This window comes from Phyllobates terribilis, unplaced genomic scaffold (assembly GCF_046119375.1).
Source record: "Phyllobates terribilis strain yellow unplaced genomic scaffold, ASM4611937v1 Scaffold_5__5_contigs__length_657084704, whole genome shotgun sequence".
NCBI classification, from domain to species: domain Eukaryota; kingdom Metazoa; phylum Chordata; class Amphibia; order Anura; family Dendrobatidae; genus Phyllobates; species Phyllobates terribilis.
In genome coordinates, this window is record NW_027362765.1 from 542,627,256 (window position 1) to 542,649,086 (window position 21,831).

General features: G+C 41.0%; 1 protein-coding gene across 3 annotated transcripts in view; it reads right to left on the reverse strand.

Moving 5' to 3' along the window:
- LOC141273670 (cGMP-dependent protein kinase 2-like) overlaps positions 1-21,831 on the reverse strand; it is a 604,296-nt gene that overhangs the window by 253,067 nt on the left and 329,398 nt on the right. For all 3 annotated transcript variants that reach the window (XM_073685845.1, XM_073685846.1, XM_073685847.1), the window contains 2 exons: positions 15,424-15,513; positions 11-152 (listed from right to left, as the gene is read on the reverse strand). In XM_073685845.1, the coding sequence (XP_073541946.1) occupies positions 11-152; positions 15,424-15,513 (232 nt within the window). The remainder of the gene's footprint in view (positions 1-10; positions 153-15,423; positions 15,514-21,831) is intronic.

Below are 21,831 nucleotides of genomic sequence, written 5' to 3' on the forward strand. Positions count from 1 at the left end.
TCCTACTAACCATCTTTATATATCCCTCAGAATCAAGAAGAAGATTCTCTGGTTTGAGGTCTCGGTAGACTATTCCTCGATTGTGCAGGTAGTCAAAAGCTTCAAGAACACATCCAATGCAGAATCGGGCAATCCCTTCCTCAAAAGAGCCCCTGAGTTTCAGAAAGTAGAAAAAAAAATACAATTAATACATTTTAGAGTGGAGCATCTGAGATGATTATTAATACAGATAGTAAACACAAAGCCCTTGTCTTATCTAAAAGTCTTTGATGAGAGCTGGTATAAGAGCAAGGTAACTAAGACAATTGGCCAGGGATCCATGGTGATACACATCCAATTAGTATATTTATTGCAAAATGTATACATTAAAATAACAGAATAATCAGTGTTCTCGCCTTGGGTACAATATTTATCTTGGTGTCTCAATCTTTTCATATCTGTCTGAATCTGTACTTCATGAACTGTTAGTATTAGTATGATGTATGTTGTATCTATCGGCTTCGCACTCTCTAAATAGTGAAATACTTGGCGTGAACCTTCGATATTTAGCAGAGCTCTGTGCACAATGTCATAATGTAAATTGACGTGGTGTTTTGGTATAGCGGGTGAGAGTTACGTTTTTACATTTGAAACTTATTCTCCATTTACAGTACTAAACATAGACTATACGTATAACATAATGCACTCCAAAAAAGTCTTTAATAACCCATCATCACAGATTATAAGTTATAACACAACATTGACCAAGATTAAAAGATATAGGCCATGTTCACACATAGCATAAATACTGCATTATTTTTAACTGTGTTTAACTGTCCAAGCAAAGTGGATATGATTTCATGAAAATGTCTACCCATTGTGCATTCGCTGTTGAACTGTACATTTTTTGGTGAGTTTTTCCTTTAGCCTTCTAAGCAGAGTTTGAAAACATGCATGTAAAAAACACAGTTGCATTTTTAACCGGTTCAGGACCGCCCACTGTACATAAACGTCGGCGCTGCCTGGGCTCTGTGCAGCGCCGTTTAAAAACGGTGGGTGGTCCCGCAGCACTCAGGACCCCCAGAGTCCTGCAAGCGCTGTGGTTCCGGTGCAGAGTGATAGCTCTGATAGGGGACATCATCGGGACCTGATTGGATCAGGTCCCAATGATGTTAACCCTTTGCTATCTTCTATATGCCGCGATCTATAGTGATCGCCGCATATAGAAGATAGTGAGAGGAGAGGGGGTCGTCAACTTACCTCTCTGACGGCCCCCTGATATCTTCCAGGACCTGCCGTTGTTATGGCAGCTGGAGGTCACATAACCGCCTCCAGATCTGCCATATACGGTGTCCTGCTAGGCTCAGCCTGCAGCTGAAGCCTAGCAGGAGACACTGACTGTGAAACAGTCAGCAAAGATGTCATGTAATGTAATACATGTCTATTACATTGCATGACATCAGTGATTAGAAAAATAAAAATTAATGTCCCATACAGGGACTAAGTAAAAATGTAAAAAAAAATGTTTTCAAACTGTTAAAAAAAATCATAAAATAAATAAATAAAATATTAAACCAATAAATCGGTATATTTATGCAAAAACAAAAAAAGTACACATATTTGGTATCGCCGCGTCCGAAACAACCCGATCTATAAAACTGTCACACTAATTAACTCCTTCTGTGCACACCGTAATAAAAATAAATAAAAAACGGAGCAAAAAACTATGCTTTTTCATCATATCGCCAAACAAAAAGTGGAAAAAAATGCGATCAAAAAGCAAAATGGAAATAAAAATTGTACTGCTGAAAACGTCATCTTGTTCCGCAAAAAAAAAAAGCCGCCATACAGCTCTATCAGCCGAAAAATAAAAAAGTTATAGCACTCAGAATAAAGCGATGCAAAAAAAATATTTTTTCTATAAAATTGTTTTATTGTGTAAAAGCGCCAAAACATAAAAAAAATACAGTAAGTGTAGTATCGCTGTAAACGTACTGACCCGAAGAATAATGCTGCCTTATCACTTTTACCACACGCAGAACGGCATAAAAAATTCCTGAATTGTTGGTTTTTGTTAATTTTACCTCCCAAAAAATGGAATAGAAAGCGATCAAAAAATGTCACGTACCCAAAAATGGTACCAATAAAAATGTCAACTCGTCCCGCAAAAAACAAGCCATCACATGACTCTGTCGGCCAAAATATGGTAAAATTATAGCTCTCAAAATATGGCGATGCAAAAACTAGATTTTGCAAAAAAAAGCTTAGTGTGACAGCTGTCAATCATAAAAACCCAATATAAATCTGGTATCTCTGTAATCGCACCGACCCGAAGAATAAAGTAATCTCATCACTTATACCGCACGAGGAACTGCGTAAAAATAAATAAAACCAATTCTTCACCTGCTACTGATTTGTTTATTATGTCTCCCAAAGATCGCAGTAAGGCTCCGCTCACATTTATCCTGCGCTTTGCGCTGAGGACTTACACCAGAGTTTCCGTGTAAATCTCTGAAATACGTGATTCAGACGGAACCCATGACGGAAAATTCCCTGTAATGAGGCAGATATAGGCCACTGTGGATGCCATCTGGCCTGTGATCCCACAGTGTCAGTTTTTTTTAGGCGTGCATAAAAGTGCGGTTGGCCACAGTTTTGTGCACTTCTAAAGGACACCGCTAAATAGAGGCCAGACGGAGTCCAGAGTAACTCTGCTGCCTCATTACAGTGAATGGATCCCGCAGGGGTTTCATATGAATTACATCACTTGGAAATTTAGATGGAAACCCTGATGTAAGTGCTCAGCTTAGAGCGCCGGATAAATGTTACGTAAAATGTTCCCAATAAAAGCTTCAACTCAGTCCTCAAAAAAAGCTAGTCCCCACTCAGGTCCGTCATCTGTTAAAAATATTCCAAGTTACTGGTAGCAAAAAGGCTCTGGAAAAGCGAAATGGCCCTTGCCCCCCAAAAGAAATTCAGAAAATTTTGTGCTCCCAAATCCAAATGCCTATTCTACAATAATTTGTTCTCCAATTGTCAAATAGCGCTCCGTCCCTCCCAGATCTTGCCGTATGGCTAAGAGGTACGATACAGCCACATATGGGGTATTGCCACTTTTAGAAGAAATTGTGTGACACATTTCGGCACCATTTTTACCCATTGCCCTGTGTGAAAATGTAAAATCTGAGGGTAAAACATTTTTTTGTGGTAAAAATACAATTATGTTTTCTTCACTGCCCCATGGGGTAAATTAAAAAAATCACTACTTCCCTAGATGAATTCCTTTAGAGGTGTAGTTTACAAAATGGGGTCACTTGTGGGGGTTTCTGCTGTTTTGGCATGTCAGCAACTCTTCAAATGTGACATGGTGTCTGCAACCTATCCCAGCCAACATAGCGCTCCTTTCTCTTCCGAACCCTGCCATACACCAAAGCAGTGGTTTTCCACTCGGCGTACTCAGGAGAAATTGCACAACAAATTTCATGGTGAAATTTCTCCTGTTATCCTTATGATAATGCAAAATTAGGGGATGAAAAACATTTTTTGTGGGAAAAATGTGAAAATTTTATTTTTACGGCTCAATATTATATACTTCTGTGAAGCACCTGGGGGTGCAAGGTGCTCAGCACACATCTAGATAAGTTCCCTAAGGAGTCTAGTTTACAAAATGGTGTCACTTGTGGGGGGTTTCCACTGTTTAGGCACCTTAGGGGCTCCCCAAATGCGACATGGCGTCTGCTAATTATTCAAACAAATTTTACATTCAAAAAGTCAAATGGCGTTCCTTCCCTTTCAAACCCTGCCGTGCGCCCAAACAGTGGTTTGCCTCCACATATGGGGTATCGGCGTGTTCAGGAGAAATTGCACAACAAATTTCATGGTGCAATTTATTCTATTACCCTTATGATAATGCAAAATTAAGGGATGAAAAACGTTTTTGTGGGAAAAATGTGAAAATTTTATTTTTACAGCTCAATATTATAAACTTCTATGAAGCACCTTGGGGTTCAAGGTGCTCACCACACATCTAGATAAGTTCCCTAAGGGGTCTAGTTTCCAAAATGGTGTCACTTGTGGGGGGTTTCCACTGTTTAGGCACATCAGGGGCTCTCCAAACGCAACATGGCGTCTGCTAATTATTCAAACAAATTTTACATTCAAAAAGTCTAATGGCGCTCCTTACCTTCCGAACCCTGCAGTGTGCCCAAACAGTGGTTTTCCCTCACATATGGGATATCGGCGTGCTCATGAGAAATTGCACTACAAATTGTGTATTCCATTTTTTCCTGTTACCCTTGTGAAAATAAGAAAATTGGGTCTAAAGTAACATTTTTGTGAAAAAAAGTTAAATGTTCATTGTTTTCTTCTACATTCCAAAAATTCCCGTGAAACACCTGAAGGGTTAATAAACTTCTTGAATGTGGTTTTGAGCACCTTGAGGGGTGCAGTTTTTAGAATGGTGTCACTTTTGGGTATTTTCTGTCATAAAGGCCCCTCAAAGTCACTTCAAATAAGATGTGGTCCCTAAAAAAATGTTTTTGTAAAATTTGTTGGAAAAATGAAAAATCGCTGGTCAACTTTTAACCCTTATAGCTTCCTAACAAAAAAAAATGTTGGTTCCAAAATTGTGCTGATGTAAAGTAGACATGTGGGAAATGTTATTTATTAACTATTTTGTGTGACATATCTCTCTGATTTAAGGGCATGAAAATTCAAAGTTTGAAAATTGCCAAATTTTCAAAATTTTTGCCAAATTTCTGATTTTTTCACAAATAAACGCAAGTGATATTGAAGAAATTTTACCACTATCGTGAAGTACAATATGTCACGAAAAAACAATCTCAGAATCAGGGGGATCCGTTGAAGTGTTCCAGAGTAATTACTTCATAAAGTGACAGTGGTCAGAATTGAAAAAATTGGCCCGGTCACGAAGGCAAAAACAGGCTCTGGCGCGAAGTGGTTAAGTACAGAATCAAGGCAAAAGTGAATCAAATAAAGGGGAAAAACCTATTAAAAATGTGTCAAAATGCAATAATCAGAGAATATTGTTATTACGTATTTTGGTGCAGTCACCTGCAGAAGGATATGAGGCTAGAATACAGCAGAAAAAAATGCAGCATTAACTCTATGTGTGAACACGGCCACACATATAGCAAAGAAACAACTGAAGATATTGGTAGAAAGACATGTTTACCTAAATAGGAAAGCATATGTGAACGTGCGTATTCCAATGTAGACGAGTAAAGAAAAGGAACATATGTATATGACAATATCACATCATAATAAGATTTCAAAGAAGGATAAAAAAAAGTTTGATTTTTGTTAGGATACCTGTTGGTGTAGAGTCCTTTCCAATTCTTATCAACATTACTGGACAGCAATGATAAAGGTGAAGTAAAGGAGATATGTATCTTCAACTATTCTCTTCCTAATATGAAACTTATTTATTCTTCTTTACAATCTCCTTACGATATAATACTGTCATATACATATGTTTATTTTCATCCTTATATTGTTTTATATACATATCCTATTTAGGTAAACTTCATCTTGGCTTTGCATTAGGTGTGTAGTTTTTAAGTGTTTTTTGTATCCTAGTCAATGTTGTGATGTTAAATCTTGTGGTAATTTGATCAATTTTGTTACCTTCCTGGAACAAATATGGACATGTAGTTATAAGTTAAGCATCTCATCTGTGTTCAGTAAATTGATATCACCTGTTAAAACAATAACTGCAGAGCAAATTCTATGAGAAGAAGCAGGCCAATATAATCCACACAAAGTCCATGTTGTAGGTTCTCAGATCAGTAGGATTTTCAGATACCTACATGCTTTTCCCTAATGTTGGTCGTCCACATTGTGAAGTCAATACACGATCTTATTAGGCGCAGAAAGGTGATTAAATAAGCAAAATTTCATCTTCCCATACCTTTTCTATTTTGTCACCACATTCATTTAGGTAAATGTCTGTACTTTTCTGCAGATGTATTAAGTTGTATTGAGGTATATTAAGATGTATTCTCATACAGTATGTGCATGGGGCCTTAGACTCACTTGATCTCAAAGTGAACCTGGAAAACTTCAAGATGTTAAATGCTTAAACTTAAACATTCCTTTCAAATTCAGTGATAAAGTTGCCACCCTGTAGAAAAGAGAGGCTGAAGTCAGGGCTCTCTGCTGTCTCACTATTTGACAAATGTGCCCACTATGCATTTTTCAAGCGTTTTTGCCACGGAATTTCAGCAGCGAAAACGCTTAAAAAACTCTTGGTAATACGTGCCGCATGGTCCCAATGATAATCCGCATGTGCTGTGCACATGCTGCGGAAATTTCCGCTGCGGATTATCATTGTGGAAAAATACGCAGCATGTCCATTAATTTTGCGGACACGCAGCGTAATTGCCGCCATTGACTTGCATTGAAACGCTTCAGATCCGCATCACTACATGTGCACATGCGGATATGAAGCGATTCAATGTGCAGATGGTACCCAGGTTAGGAGAAGAGGAGACTCTCATCCAGACCCAGGTACCATGGTACCTGTAAAAAAAAAAAAGAATTTAAAATAAAAAATAAAGATTATACTTACCTTCCGATGGCCCCTGGCCTCCTCAGCGATGCGTCCGGTGTGTTGGGCAGCTCCCGGTGGTGTGAAAAGACCTTCCATGATGTTATTTAGTCATGTGACAGGTCACGCGACCGCTGACGTTGGCTGTCGCGTGACCTGTCACATGACTAAATGACATCATGGCAGGTCCTTTAACACAACTGCGAGACACCGGGGAGACCGGACGCATCGGAGAAGGAGACTGGGGGCCATCAGAAGGTAAGTATAATCTTTATTTTTAATTTTTTACCATTTTTATTCTTTTTTTTAACTATTACTTGGTCACACTATATAAATCCATGCTGTTTGCATGGATTTATATAGTGTGACCAAGTTGTCAAGCACTTTCCAAGTGATGCTAAAATCGCTTGGAAAAGCGCTTGATAACCCGCATGCGGAAATGCATGCAAAGACGCTTGACAAACGCTTCTACCTGGCAGGAAAAACACATGTAAAATCCGCATGCGTTTTTCCTGCCAGGGAGAAGCGGAAAAAATATGCAGCATTTCTGCATCGTGGGCACTTAGACTTCCTGCTTCTCAGTTGGAAGATACCACTGTGTTGGAGGAGACTGCATGGAAGCAGAGGAAAGATACTATTATTTTTGTACTGGATGTAGATGAATTCCTGTGTATTATAGAGCAGAAGGAGGTAGAGGAGAAGGCTAGAAACAGCAACTGCAATCCTGTTACAGCTTCTTATTAGTGTGCGGTCTACCTGTGTACAGCATGTAGCGAAAGACTCAGATTTACTCTATACAGGCAGTCGATTCCTTCTTTTGCATATTAACACTAGTGTTGAGCCACCCCCGTAGTGTTCGGGTTCGGTTCGGTTCGTCGAACACCGGGATGTTCGAGGAACTGTTCGTCGAACTGTTCGTCGAACACCTTAGAACACCGTCGAACACCGTTAAAACCAATGGCAGGCAAACAAAAACACATAGGAACACATAGAAAACACCTTCAAAGTTGTCCAAAAGCTGACAAACTGCTCAGAAGACGCTTTCTTTAAAAAAGCCGGCCGGCAATTCAGCAGCGGCATACACCGGTAACCGACAATTTAGACATGAAGGAATAGAGCATCACACATAGATTAGATAGATAGAAACATGTCAGTCACATATATATGAAGTACAGTGACAGTGTTGCTTACTGTACTTGTCATTTAGTGTAAAGGATTTATTAAAAAATATAATAGTGTTTTCGTGCACCGTCTCTTTAAAAAAGCCGGCCGGCAATTCAGCATCTGTACCCGATAATTTATAACAGACAGAATAGAGCTTCACACATAGATTAGATAGATAGAAACATGTCAGTCACATATATATGAAGTACTGTGACAGTGTTGCTTACTGTACTTGTCATTTACTGCAAAGGATTTATTAAAAAAAATAATAGTGTTTTCATGCACCGTCTCTTTAAAAAAGCCGGCTGGCAATTCAGCATCTGTACCCGACAATGTAGAATAGAAGGAATAGAGAATCACACATAGATTAGATAGATAGAAACATGTCAGCCACATATATACGAAGTACAGTGACAGTGTTGCTTACTGTACTTGTCATTTAGTGTAAAGGATTTATTAAAAAATATAATAGTGTTTTCGTGCACCGTCTCTTTAAAAAAGCCGGCCGGCAATTCAGCATCGGTACCCGACAATTTATAACAGACAGAATAGAGCTTCACACATAGATTAGATAGATAGAAACATGTCAGTCACATATATAATAAGTACAGTGACAGTGTTGGTTACTGTACTTGTCATTTAGTATTAAAATAAAGGATTTATTATTAAAAAAAATTGGCGTGGGGTTCCCCGTAATTTTAGTCTCTAGCGGAGGTTAAGCAGACAGCTGGGGCAGATGTTTGAAGCCTGGGAAGGGGGTAATACCCATGGAGCTTCCCAGGCTACTAATATCAGCCCCCAGCTGAATACCTAGCCTTTACTAGCTATTAAAATGGAGGACCCCCCCCCAAAAAAAATGACGTGGGGTCCCCCCTAATTTAATAGCTAGCAAAGGCTAGGCAGACAGCTGGGGGCTGATATTAATAGCCCAGGAAGGGAGCCAATGAATATTGGCCCCCTCCCAGGCTAGAAACACCAGCCGTCAGCCGCCCCAGAAATGGCGCATCCATAGGATGCGCCAATTCTGGCACTTAGCCTCGCTCTTCCACGCTGCCCTGGTGCGGTGGCAGGGGGTAATAGGGTTGGGGTTGATGTCAGCTTATAATGCCAGCTGACATCAAGCCCAGGTTAGTAATGGAGAGGCGTCTATAAGACACCCCCATTACTAACCCCATAGTCAAAGTTAAAAAAAAAACACAAACACCCAGAATAAAGTCCTTTAATTGAAATAAAGACACAATTTTTATTGTTCTAAATTAAACCATACTTACCGTCACATCGATTCCAGCTGAAGCCAACGATCTCCAGCAAAAAAAGAAAAATAATAAAGCAACCTCATCCTTACCTTTCCATGGTTCCCAGGACAGCTTCAGCTCTGCTACATCGAGATGACAGGCTGGACCGCAGCAGAACGCTGCCATCCAGCCTGTCATCCCGCAGACACTGAGAAGCGCAGGCATGCTTGCGCTCCTCAGTGTCTGACTGTGACGGCATCCAGATGAGCCGACAATGAACTCGGCTCACCTCATGTACGTCACTGACAGCGTGGGAAAATTCTCCTGCACTCAGCGCTTCAGCGTGAGAATTTTCACACGCTGTCAGTGACGTGCATGAGGTGAGCTGAGTTCATTGGACATGACCTCGGCTCATCTGGATGCCGTCACAGCCAGACACTGAGTAGCGCAAGCATGCCTGCGCTTCTCAGTGTCTGCGGGATGACAGGCTGGAAGGCAGCGTTCTGCTGCGGTCCAGCCTGTCATCTCGATGTAGCAGAGCTGAAGCTGTCGTGGGAGCCATGGAAAGGTAAGGATGATGTTGCTTTATTATTTTACTTTTATTGCAGGAGATCATTGGCTTCAGCTGGAATGGGCGTGGCGGTAAGTATGGTTTAATTTAGAACAATAAAGAATTGTGTGTTTATTTCAATTAAAGGACTTTTTTCTGGATGTTTGTGTTTTTTTTAAATACTTTACTAGAAATTCATGGTGGTCATGTCTAATATTGGCGTGACCCCATGAATTTCGGGCTTAGGGCCAGCTGATAATGCCAAGCTGGCCTTAACCCCTTTATTACCCAGTGAGCCACCGCACCAGGGCCCTGGATGAGTTGGGTACAGCGCCAGAAGATGGCGCTTCTATGAACGCGCCATTTTCCGGGGCGGCTGCGGACTGCAATTTGCAGCGGGTGGGGCCCAGAAAGCTTGGGCCTCCCTGCGCTGCAGATTCCAGCCCCCAGCTGCCTAGTTGTACCTGGCTGGACACAAAAATAGGGCGAAGCTCCACGTATTTTTTTTTTAAATTCATGAAATTCATGGAATAATTAAGAAAAAAAGGGCTTCCCTATATTGTTGTGTCCGGCTAGGTACAAATAGGCAGCTGGTGGTTGGGAGCAGCCCGTTCCTGCCTGCTGTACCTGACTGGACACAAATATAGGGCGAAGCCCCACATCAATTTTTTTTTCATTATTTCATGAATTTCCTGAAATAATTTAAAAAAAATTGACGTGGGGCTTCGCCCTATATTTGTGTCCAGTCAGGTACAGCAGGCAGGAACGGGCTGCCCCCAACCACCAGCTGCCTATTTGTACCTGGCCAGACACAACAATATAGGGAAGCCCTTTTTTAAAAAAATTATTTCATGAAGTAATTTAAAAAAATTTGACGTGGGGCTTCGCACTATATTTGTGTCCAGCCAGGTACAGCAGGCAGGGACGGGCTGCCCCCAACCACCAGCTGCCTATTTGTACCTGGTTGGACACAACAATATAGGGAAGCCCTTTTTTTCTTAATTATTCCATGAATTTCATGAAATAATTTAAAAAAAAAATGCGTGGGGCTTCGCTCTATTTTTGTGCCCAGCCAGGTACAACTAGGCAGCTGGGAGCTGGAATCCGCAGCGCAGGGAGCCCAAGCTTTCTGGGCCCCACCCGCTGCAAATTACAGTCCGCAGCCGCCCCAGAAAATGGCGCGTTCATAGAAGCGCCATCTTCTGGCGCTGTACCCAACTCATCCAGGGCCCTGGTGCGGTGGCTCACTGGGTAATAAAGGGGTTAAGGCCAGCTTGGCATTATCAGCTGGCCCTAAGCCCGAAATTCATGGGGTCACGCCAATATTAGACATGACCACCATGAATTTCTAGTAAAGTATTTAAAAAAACACAACACCCAGAATAAAGTCCTTTAATTGAAATAAACACACAATTCTTTATTGTTCTAAATTAAACCATACTTACCATCACGCCCATTCCAGCTGAAGCCAATGTCTTCTGCAATAAAAGTAAAATAATTAAGCAACCTCATCCTTACCTTTCCATGGTTCCCACGACAGCTTCAGCTCTGCTACATCGAGATGACAGGCTGGACCGCAGCAGAAAGCTGCCATCCAGCCTGTCATCCCGCGGACACTCAGAAGCGCAGGCATGCTTGCGCTCCTCAGTGTCTGACTGTGACGGCATCCAGATGAGCCGAGGTCATGTCCAATGAACTCGGCGCACCTCATGCACGTCACTGACAGCGTGGGAGAATTCTCCTGCACTCAGCACTTCAGCGTGAAAATTCTCCCACGCTGTCAGTGACGTACATGAGGTCAGCTGAGTTCATTGGACATGAATGAGCTCACCTCATGCACGTCACTGACAGCGTGGGAAAATTCTCACGCTGAAGCGCTGAGTGCAGGAGAATTTTCCCACGCTGTCAGTGACGTGCATGAGGTGAGCTCATTCATGTCCAATGATCTCAGCTCACCTCATGCACGTCACTGACAGCGTGGGAAAATTCTCCTGCACTCAGCGCTACAGCGTGAGAATTCTCCCACGCTGTCAGTGACGTGCATGAGGTGCGCCGAGTTCATTGGACATCAACTCGTCTCATCTTTATGCCGTCACAGCCAGACACTGCAGAGCGCAAGCATGCCTGCGCTTCTCAGTGTCTGCGGGATGACAGGCTGGATGCCAGCGTTCTGCTGCGGTCCAGCCTGTTATCTCGATGTAGCAGAGCTGAAGCTGTCGTGGGAACCATGGAAAGGTAAGGATGAGGTTGCTTTATTATTTTTCTTTTATTGCAGGAGATCGTTGGCTTCAGCTGGAATGGGCGTGACGGTAAGTATGGTTTAATTTAGAACAATAAAGGAATGTGTCTTTATTTCAATTAAAGGACTTTATTCTGGGTGTTTGTGTATTCTTTTAACTTTGACTATGGGGTTAGTAATGGGGGTGTCTTATAGACGCCTCTCCATTACTAACCTGGGCTTGATGTCAGCTGGCATTATAAGCTGACATCAACCCCAACCCTATTACCCCCTGCCACCGCACCAGGGCAGCGTGGAAGAGCGAGGCTAAGTGCCAGAATTGGCGCATCCTATGGATGCGCCATTTCTGGGGCGGCTGACGGCTGGTGTTTCTAGCCTGGGAGGGGGCCAATATTCATGGCTCCCTTCCTGGGCTATTAATATCAGCCCCCAGCTGTCTGCCTAGCCTTTGCTAGCTATTAAATTAGGGGGGACCCCACGTCATTTTTTTGGGGGGGGTCCTCCATTTTAATAGCTAGTAAAGGCTAGGTATTCAGCTGGGGGCTGATATTAGTAGCCTGGGAAGCTCCGTGGGTATTACCCCCTTCCCAGGCTTCAAACATCTGCCCCAGCTGTCTGCTTAACCTCCGCTAGAGACTAAAATTACGGGGAACCCCACGCCAATTTTTTTTAATAATAAATCCTTTATTTTAATACTAAATGACAAGTACAGTAACCAACACTGTCACTGTACTTATTATATATGTGACTGACATGTTTCTATCTATCTAATCTATGTGTGAAGCTCTATTCTGTCTGTTATAAATTGTCGGGTACAGATGCTGAATTGCCGGCCGGCTTTTTTAAAGAAACGGTGCATGAAAACACTATTTTTTTTTTTAATAAATCCTTTGCAGTAAATGACAAGTACAGTAAGCAACACTGTCACAGTACTTCATATATATGTGACTGACATGTTTCTATCTATCTAATCTATGTGTGAAGCTCTATTCTGTCTGTTATAAATTGTCGGGTACAGATGCTGAATTGCCGGCCGGCTTTTTTAAAGAGACGGTGCACGAAAACACTATTATATTTTTTAATAAATCCTTTACACTAAATGACAAGTACAGTAAGCAACACTGTCACTGTACTTCATATATATGTGACTGACATGTTTCTATCTATCTAATCTATGTGTGATTCTCTATTCCTTCTATTCTAAATTGTCGGGTACAGATGCTGAATTGCCAGCCGGCTTTTTTAAAGAGACAGTGCATGAAAACACTATTATATTTTTTAATAAATCCTTTACACTAAATGACAAGTACAGTAAGCAACACTGTCACTGTACTTCATATATATGTGACTGACATGTTTCTATCTATCTAATCTATGTGTGATTCTCTATTCCTTCTATTCTAAATTGTCGGGTACAGATGCTGAATTGCCGGCCGGCTTTTTTAAAGAGACGGTGCTTGAAAACACTAATATTTTTTTTGATAAATCCTTTACACTAAATGACAAGTACAGTAAGCAACACTGTCACTGTGCTTCTTATATGTGTGACTGACATGTTTCTATCTATCTAATCTATGTGTGAAGCTCTATTCTTTCGGTTCTAAATTGTCGGGTACCGGTGTATGCCGCTGCTGAATTGCCGGCTTTTCATGTTTCACTGTGAGCACTGTTCCCATCGATTTGGGCAATCACTGTAATGCCACAACCACCATGGCTGTGGCATTACAGTGAGTGGCAGACAATCCCTGCATGATTGGTGCTCTAAATAGCGCCAGACATGCAGGACACGCTTTGGTGCACGAACAGTTATCGAACATAACCTCGAACAGCCGAATTTTTTGCAAATCGTTCGGGTTCGTCGAACAACTCGAACACCGCCCAAAACAGCTCAAATTTGAGATTGGCGAACAGTTCTAGTCGAACACCGCTCATCTCTAATTAACACTTTACAAGAAGCTATGACCTAGAAGCAGCTGTATCTTGGTCTTTTATGAAGGGTACATTATACACAAGCTTGTAAAGAACAATATTCAGTTTGAGGTGAAGTTTAGGTTAATGGTGATGAAAACTTTTGCCTGATTTGCATTTTGCTGAGTTACTATTGGTGACCTTATGATAAAACTAGGTGAATTTATTCTCCTCTTATAATTTATGGACCAGGTAGTTGTCAGATTGGTAAAACTTGCGAAATACTGCCAGACCTTAGCACTAGGCTCTACTTTACCATTCAGATGCTGTATAAAATCTCCTTTTTTCTGGTAGAGCAATAGTAAAACCTGAGTCCCTATAATATTGGGGGAAATCATCTGATTTGATAATCACGTATATTTATAAAAAATAATGTTGACATTTCATTTTATGTCAGTTTTGATTTTTTTCATGATGGATAAGTCCTCTTTAAGTAAAATGTCAGCTTCTATTGTGCTGTAGTATTACATTTAGTATGTTTTGTCTTTGGATAGTAAACCTTCCGTACCATAGAGAAAATATTGTCCCTATATATATTTTTACAGTAATAGATTTTATTTTCTAGTTGAAGTCCTAATAGCCTTTTTGGCTATTCATGTTACTTATAACTCAGTTATTTCTTAAAAGAAAAAAATTGTATTGCATCAGTTTCCACTGAGAGGTAACTAAGAAAAATTGCAAAGACTAGAGGAACTATAGAGTTAAAAGGTCCTTTGAAGACGATCAGATGCAATTGTCACTGTTTAACGTCAATGCCTTGTGTAATACATACTGATTTCAAATGTTTGAGTTAGGAAGGGTTACTTTAATCCTTTGTGAACAGTTTAAAATAAAATATCATAATGAAACCCCCCTCCACCTACTTCCCCCACAAGATATGAACCTTTCAGACCAAGTATAAAGCATCTACCTAATGTAATTCTTGAACTTTTGTGGGGCAAATACAATACTATTACGCTTACACCTATTTTGTGGCTGACACTTTACCATGGAATTACTATTATATACCTTTTTTCTGTCTATGTTCTCTCTTCAATCAATGGTAATATTATGTGGTTAAGCTGGCTGGCACAAACATGAATACAGACAGGTATGGTCATCATATCTGGTAATATTATATCTTGACGAATATATGAAGTGGTATTATTTCCTCGTAGAGTTAGAGCAAAATTATTCGCAGGACATAGTCCAGTGCCCACATCAGTAATCTGTGGCCATTGGACGGGAGCCCTGCAAATCGCCTGCTTTTTTTCCAGCATCCTCTTCCTTTGATTAGCCAGCCTGGCTCAACATCATATGTGCACCATGCCGCTATGATGACGTTGTGCAAGGCTGACTAATCATAAGAAGAGCTGCGGTTGGCTACAGTTTTTTCTTCCACAGATACCAATGTTGCTGATGGACCAGGTCATGCAAATCGATTGACCCTGTTATCTGGTCATTGTATACTACTTGTACAGTCTGGCATTTTGCCATGGGTGCCACAAGAGCTTGGGTTTTCTGGATGACTGGAATTGCTCTCATTATGACAAAATCAGATAATTTTGTAATTTGATAATTATAATAATTTGAGATTCATTACCGTAATAGTCCAATTTATATTAATAATATGGATTTGAAAAATGATTTCTTCCTTATTGAATGTATAATTATTACGGAAATAGATGATCAACTTTAAGAATAGACAACTTAACAATATTAACTCTATCACGCAACTCACGTGTCTCTGAGGATACTCCAGAGCTCACCACCAAGACACACTTCCAGGAGCATGTAGACATATTTGGCATCCCTGAAAGTTCTGTAGAGCCTACAAAAAAACAAAAAGAAAATGTCTGACAGCTGTGACTGAAATGATGCCGCCAATAAATTAGATCAGCAAAGCATAGCTCTGTTTCCAGTAAGTATTAACGCACAATGTCTACTGTATTCACAAGCCATCATGTCACGTGCACTTACTATATCGGGTTGTCTATATTAAGCATGTCTATTGTAAGAGCATCTGTATGTGCTGATGGTGATCTCATGGAAAGAACTGTTCCTACTGTATATCTGGGAAAATTACATTTGTCAGTTCTTTTGTTATGTTGTTGTTTGACAGCCTGGTCATCCACATAAAATCACAAACCTTTCACAAATGGAACAGTACAAAGCGTATAGAAATTTTGTCACTGCTTTCTCACGACATAATTTAATATTCTTATTTACTATGAAAGGATTTTACTCTGTGATGTATATGTGCATCGTAGTGATAGGCCGTTCCCCCCAAATTAGTGCTACATTTACTCATGGGTATTATATGATTGAAAATTGCACAAATAGCCTGGATCTGAGTAAACAGTTTGCTGTAGTTTAATTCCTTAGATCACAACATTTTTAAACTGGACACACGCGGAATAAATGTTTTTTTTCACCTCTCCATTGCAGAGATATTAGCAATCAAAGTATTTGGCACCTAATCAGTTAATCTTTGTAAAGTCCAAATGGGTGCTATCAGATAGTTGTTACTGGGGGCGTGTACTTATTCCTCCTGTATAATAATGACCAATCATAAGCAGACAGCAACACACAGAAAAAAAAGCATGTCCCCACTATAGCTTAGAGCAGATTTCTGAGTATGTGAGATGTATGACAAACAACTCTCATCTCATGGTCTAACCTTCTGCATGATTAGAAAGTGCTGAGAGTAATGCACAGATGACTAAACCTTTCGGATAAGGTCTCACCATTCAGTGTGGGGAGAGGGACAACAACTTTTAGCTGTGTTACATTACAAACCCTTCTATTAGCTTTCCTAGAGCTTTCACCACTGCTGTACTGCCCATCCACCACCCTGTTTGTCTAGCGAGGAGAGCTCACAGGTGTCAGTAATCACACTTATGTCTATTGTGCACACAGCAACCTCTACTTAGTTGTTTGCCTGTCATTACATGTCTCACATACAATTAGCTTGCCTGTTCTGGGCTACTCATGTGTGTATTTGCACCAAAAACGGAAATTATACCACCAGACAAAAAAAGAAAAATACTTAAAATTATGCAAATGATGGATCACGGCCTTTATGTGGTATACCTTTTTATTTTACTGAAGAGATTTAATTAAAAACCCTGAGGTAAGTGCTTATTGTATTGCACAGGATAAATATGAACCACGTATAAAAAGTGATCCAAAATGTTACATACCCCAAAATAATACCAATAAAAACTTCAACTTAACCCACCAAAAGCAGTCCCCCACTCGGGTTCCTCATCTGTCAGTGGAAATATAGGGCATTTCCTTGACACTGGTAGCATAAAAGACTTTGGAAAAGCATCATGGTCCCCTCCTTCCCCCCGAAAAAAAGAAAACCAACAAAATCTGAGCTTCCAAATCCTCCACTTTTCTGAGCCCCACAGTTTGGCTAAACCACAGTTAGTGTTGACATGTATGTCATTACTGTAGCGAGAAGAATCCACTTAACAATTAACGAAGTGCACATCTCCAGAAGCACAAGCTAGGCACAATGTATTGTGCACTAGACTGGCGTATTCGCGATTTTAATTCTGCAACAAATTCTGTGTAATTATTTCTGGAAAACACATATTGAGTCAAAATAGTCACTACACCTGTAGATAAATTCCCAAAGGGGAGTAATTTTCAAAATAGGATCACTTACGGGGATTTTTTCTGTTCTGGCACTTAGGGGCTTTGCAAATAGAGACCGCAAACTGTTCTAGGAAAAACTGCTCAAAAAGTCAAATAGTGCTCCTTCCCTTCCAAGACTTATTGTGTAGCCAAACAGTAGTGTACAAACAAATATTGGTAGTTCCATGTTTGAGAGAAAATGGGTAACAAATTATGAGGTCATCTTTATCTAGTTCCCCTTGTGGTTAAAATGTAATTTTTTTTGTCACCAACCAATGGTATCAAATTCTATGAAACTCCTGCACTATCTACATGTGCACTACCCCTCTAGATGAACTTAACGAGGGCTGTAATTTAAAAAATAGGGTCACTTTTGGAAGGGTTTTGCTGTTCTGGCACCTCAGGGGCTCTGCCTATGTGACATGACACACAAAACCATTACAGCAAAATCTGCATTTCAATATGGCACTCCTTCTCTTCTAAGATATGCACTGTGCAAAATACTTTCTAACCACAAAGGGGGTAGTGACATACTTAGAAGAAATTGTTTAACTAATTATGTTGTCTCTTTTGAAAATTAAAAATTGGGGACAAAAGCAACACGAAAGAAAACAATATTTTTAATTTTCACAGCCAGTGTTATAAGATTCTGTGAATCATTTTTTGGGTTCAAAATGCTCACTACACCACTAAATAAATTCCTTCAGGGGTGCAGTTTGAATAATGGAGTCACATATGGGGTGTTTCTGCTGTTTTGATACGTCAGCGGCTGTTCAAATGCAACTTGGATCCACAATCTATTTCAGCAAAAAATTGTGCTCCAAAAGTCAAATCCCTTCCTTGCCATGTTCCCAAACAGTAGCTTCCGACCACATATGAGGTATGGGCATACTCTGGATAAATTGCATAACTAAATTGTAGGGTCCATTTTCTCCTGTTACCCTTGTGAAAATTAGAAATTTGGAGCTTAACCAACATTTTCGTGGAAAAAAAATAATATTTTATTTTCACGGCTTCAATATAACATTTTATGAAGCACTAGTGTGTTCAATTCGCTCATCACACCCATAGATACAGAAAAATTCCTTGAGGCGAGTGGTTTCCAAAATGGGGCCACTTGTGGGCGGTTTCTGTTATTTTGGCACTTCAAGGGGAGGCCTCTGCAAATGGGACAAAGCATTAACAATTTATTCCAGCAAAATGTGTGTTCCAAAAATCAAGTAGCGCTTCATCCCTTCTGAGCCCTGCCGTGTGCCCAAACAATAGTTTCCGACCCCATATTTGATATCAGCGTACTCAGTAGAATGCACAACAAATCCTGTGGTCCATTTTCTCAGTTTACTATTGCGAAAATGAAGTATTTGGGGCTAAAGGAACATTCTAGTTAAAAAAAATTATTTTTCACTTCTCTCCTTCCACGTTTCATTAATTCCCTGAAGCAACCAGAAATGTTAACAGACTTTCTGAATATGATTTTGAATACTTTAAGGGGAACACTTTTAAAAATGTTATCTTGTTTGTTTGTTTTTGCCACAGGCTCCTCAAACTGGATTTGTAAATTTCATTGAAAAAATGAAAAATTGTAGCGTGACTTTAACCATTTCGCATGAGAGCCTGTTTTCGTCTTTGTGACCTGGCCAATTTTTTCAATTCTGACCAGTGTCACTTTATGAGATAACTATGGAACGCTTCAATAGATCCCAGTGATTCTGAAACTGTTTTTTCATGACATATTCTATTTCATGATAGTGGTAACATTTCTTTAATACGACTTGCATTTATTTGTGAAAAAATTGGAAATCTGGAGAAAAATTTTGAAAATTTTGCAGTTTTCAAACTTTTAATTTTTATGCCCTTAAATCTGTCACAGGTGTGTCAGAAGTGACAGTCGCCCTGCATTTGGTTGCAGGAGATCTCTACTTTTGGCATTACAGACATCTTCTTAAAGGCTGTCTCTAGGACCCAGCTGCTACCTTCCTCTGACTTATTAACACCCTGCCTGGGTGTATAAATACCTGCTGTGTTTCAGAGGGAGGTGCTGGCGATATTCATTATTACTTGTGAAAGCTTTAGCAAGAGCAGTACTTTGTCCTGTCTGGAGCTTGAGGATGTAGGCGCATTTGTCTGGAGTTTGTCTAAAGCTAAGCAATTTCCCCCTGTTTGTCCACCCCTGTTGTCTATAGTGTTTAGTGGAGATCGACTAGTGCTCATCTCCTCCCTTCCCTAGCCTTAGCCATATGCCAGGGAAAGACAGGGCGAGGCATGCGTGCAGAGCCAATACAGGGATGTTAGGGGAGACAAGGTGATGCTAGATCAACCTAGGAGGTCTCCACTTCCCCCCTTTCCCTAGAGTCTGGGCTTCCTTTCCCTCTTCCCTTTGTGTTGCATTAAGTCTTTCCTACACCTTGCGTGACAGTATCGCCGGCCAAGCACATTTTGAAAAGGGAAAAAAAAAAGACTGACCCTTTGTTTTTTTTTCTCCCCTCTGTGTGTTTTAGGGCGTGGACTTTTTTTTCCCTTTCTCCCTTGGTATGGGTACTGTTGCAGAGCTCGCAGAGCAGTTCTGCTGTCTGTCCTTGGAGGTGAATAACCTCCGCAGTGAGGTTCAGCAGCAACATCAGCGGCTACTGGTCACTAATGTGGGGGTCTCTGCATGTCGGCCTGCCCAGCCTTAATCCAAGGTTGCCCTCTCGGACAGGTTTTTAGGAGGTCGGGACAAGTTTTTTGTTTTCAAGGAGGCCTGCAAACTGTATTTTAAACTTCGTCCATACTCCTCTGGAAATGAGGAGCAACGGGTTGGTATTGTGATCTCTCTACTGCAGGGAGATCCTCAGTCGTGGGCGTTTTCTTTACCGCAGGACTCAGTTTGTCTCCAGTCTCTGGAGGGGTTTTTCGGGGCTCTGGTCCTCATCTATGATGACCCTGACTGAGTCGCCTTGGCTGAGTCTAGGCTACGACGCCTTCAGAAGGAGAATCGGTCAGTGGATACGTACAGTTCGGATTTCCGTAGATGGGCAACGGATTCCAAATGGAATGACTCAGCCCTTAAAAGTCAATTTTGTGAGGGGCTTACTGAAAGGTTGAAAGATACCTTGGCAGTATATGAAACCTCTCAGTTTTTGGAGGCTGCCATGTCGTTGGCCATACGTCTTGATAAATGCCTACAAGATAGACAGGTGAGACCACCTTCTCTGGGGCCTTCTTGTCGGGTTGTGGTCTGGGATTAAAGCCAGTACTGGGGGAGGTGGAGGAACCCATGCAGTTGGGGGTGTCTCTACATCATACATCTCCCCGGAGATTTGCAGGGAAAAAGGAGTATGTTATTTTTGTGGGATAAAGGGACATTTTGTTGAGACCTGTCCTGCAATTCCTAAAAGAAAGGAGTCTCGATTAACTCTTGGTAGTCTGGAGTTGGATAAAAAGGGGTGCGTTTGTTACCATCCTGCAGTTCCCGCTTTGTTCTGTCAGCAGAGGTGGTGCTAGAGAGCAAAACGAAGAACATTTCTGTGTTTGTTGACAGTGGAGCCGGAGTCATCATGGTTGATGCTGAGTTTGTGAAAACTCATGGTCTTACTTGATGTGCTTTAGCTGAACCTATTTCCATCTTTACCATTGACTTGACGCCACTTGCACAAAAAGCATTTACTCAGATTGTACATAATGTAAAACTGAGGGTGGGGTCAGTTCATTGTGAAAGAATCCCTTGCTATGTCCTGGACAATCTTCCCACGCTGATTGTTTTGGGTATTCCTTGGCTTGTTAAACATAATCCATTGGTGAATTGGCAAGCCGGGGAGATTATTGAATGGGGAGATTACTGCCATGAGAACTGTTTAGATATTTCCCTTGCTACTGTCTCTATGGAAATATTACCCGCTTTTCTGTCTGGTTTTAAGGATGTTTTTATGAGAGGGGGTTTAAGGATTTGCCTCCTCATCGTGCTTATGAGTCTCCTATTAACCTGACCCCCGAAATCCAGACTATATAATCTTACTGGCCCTGAGAGACAAGCCATGAAGGATTTCATTGCGGAAAGTCTGGAGAAGGGACATATCAGACCCTCATCTTCGCCCATGGTGGCATGGTTCTTCTTTGTGAAGAAAAAAGATGGCGGTCTACGTCACTGTTTAGATTTCCAGGGAATTAAATCAAATTACCATCCATGATCCAAACCCTCTTCCCCTGATTCCTGATTTGTTCAGCCAGGTTGCAGGAGCTAAGGTATTCTCCAAGTTGGATTTAATGGGAGCCTACAATCTAGTTAGAATCAGAGAAGGGGACCCATGGAACACAGTGTTCAATACCCCAGAAGGACATTTCAAGAGTTTGGTTATGCCTTTTGTTTTGACCAATGTACCTGCGGTATTCCAGCATTTCATCAATGACATTTTCCATCATTTGGTGGGGAGGTTTGTGGTGGTCTATCTGGATGATATTTTAGTTTACTCACCTGATTTTGAAACTCATCGGGGGCATGTTAAGCAGGTGCTCCGGATATTAAGGG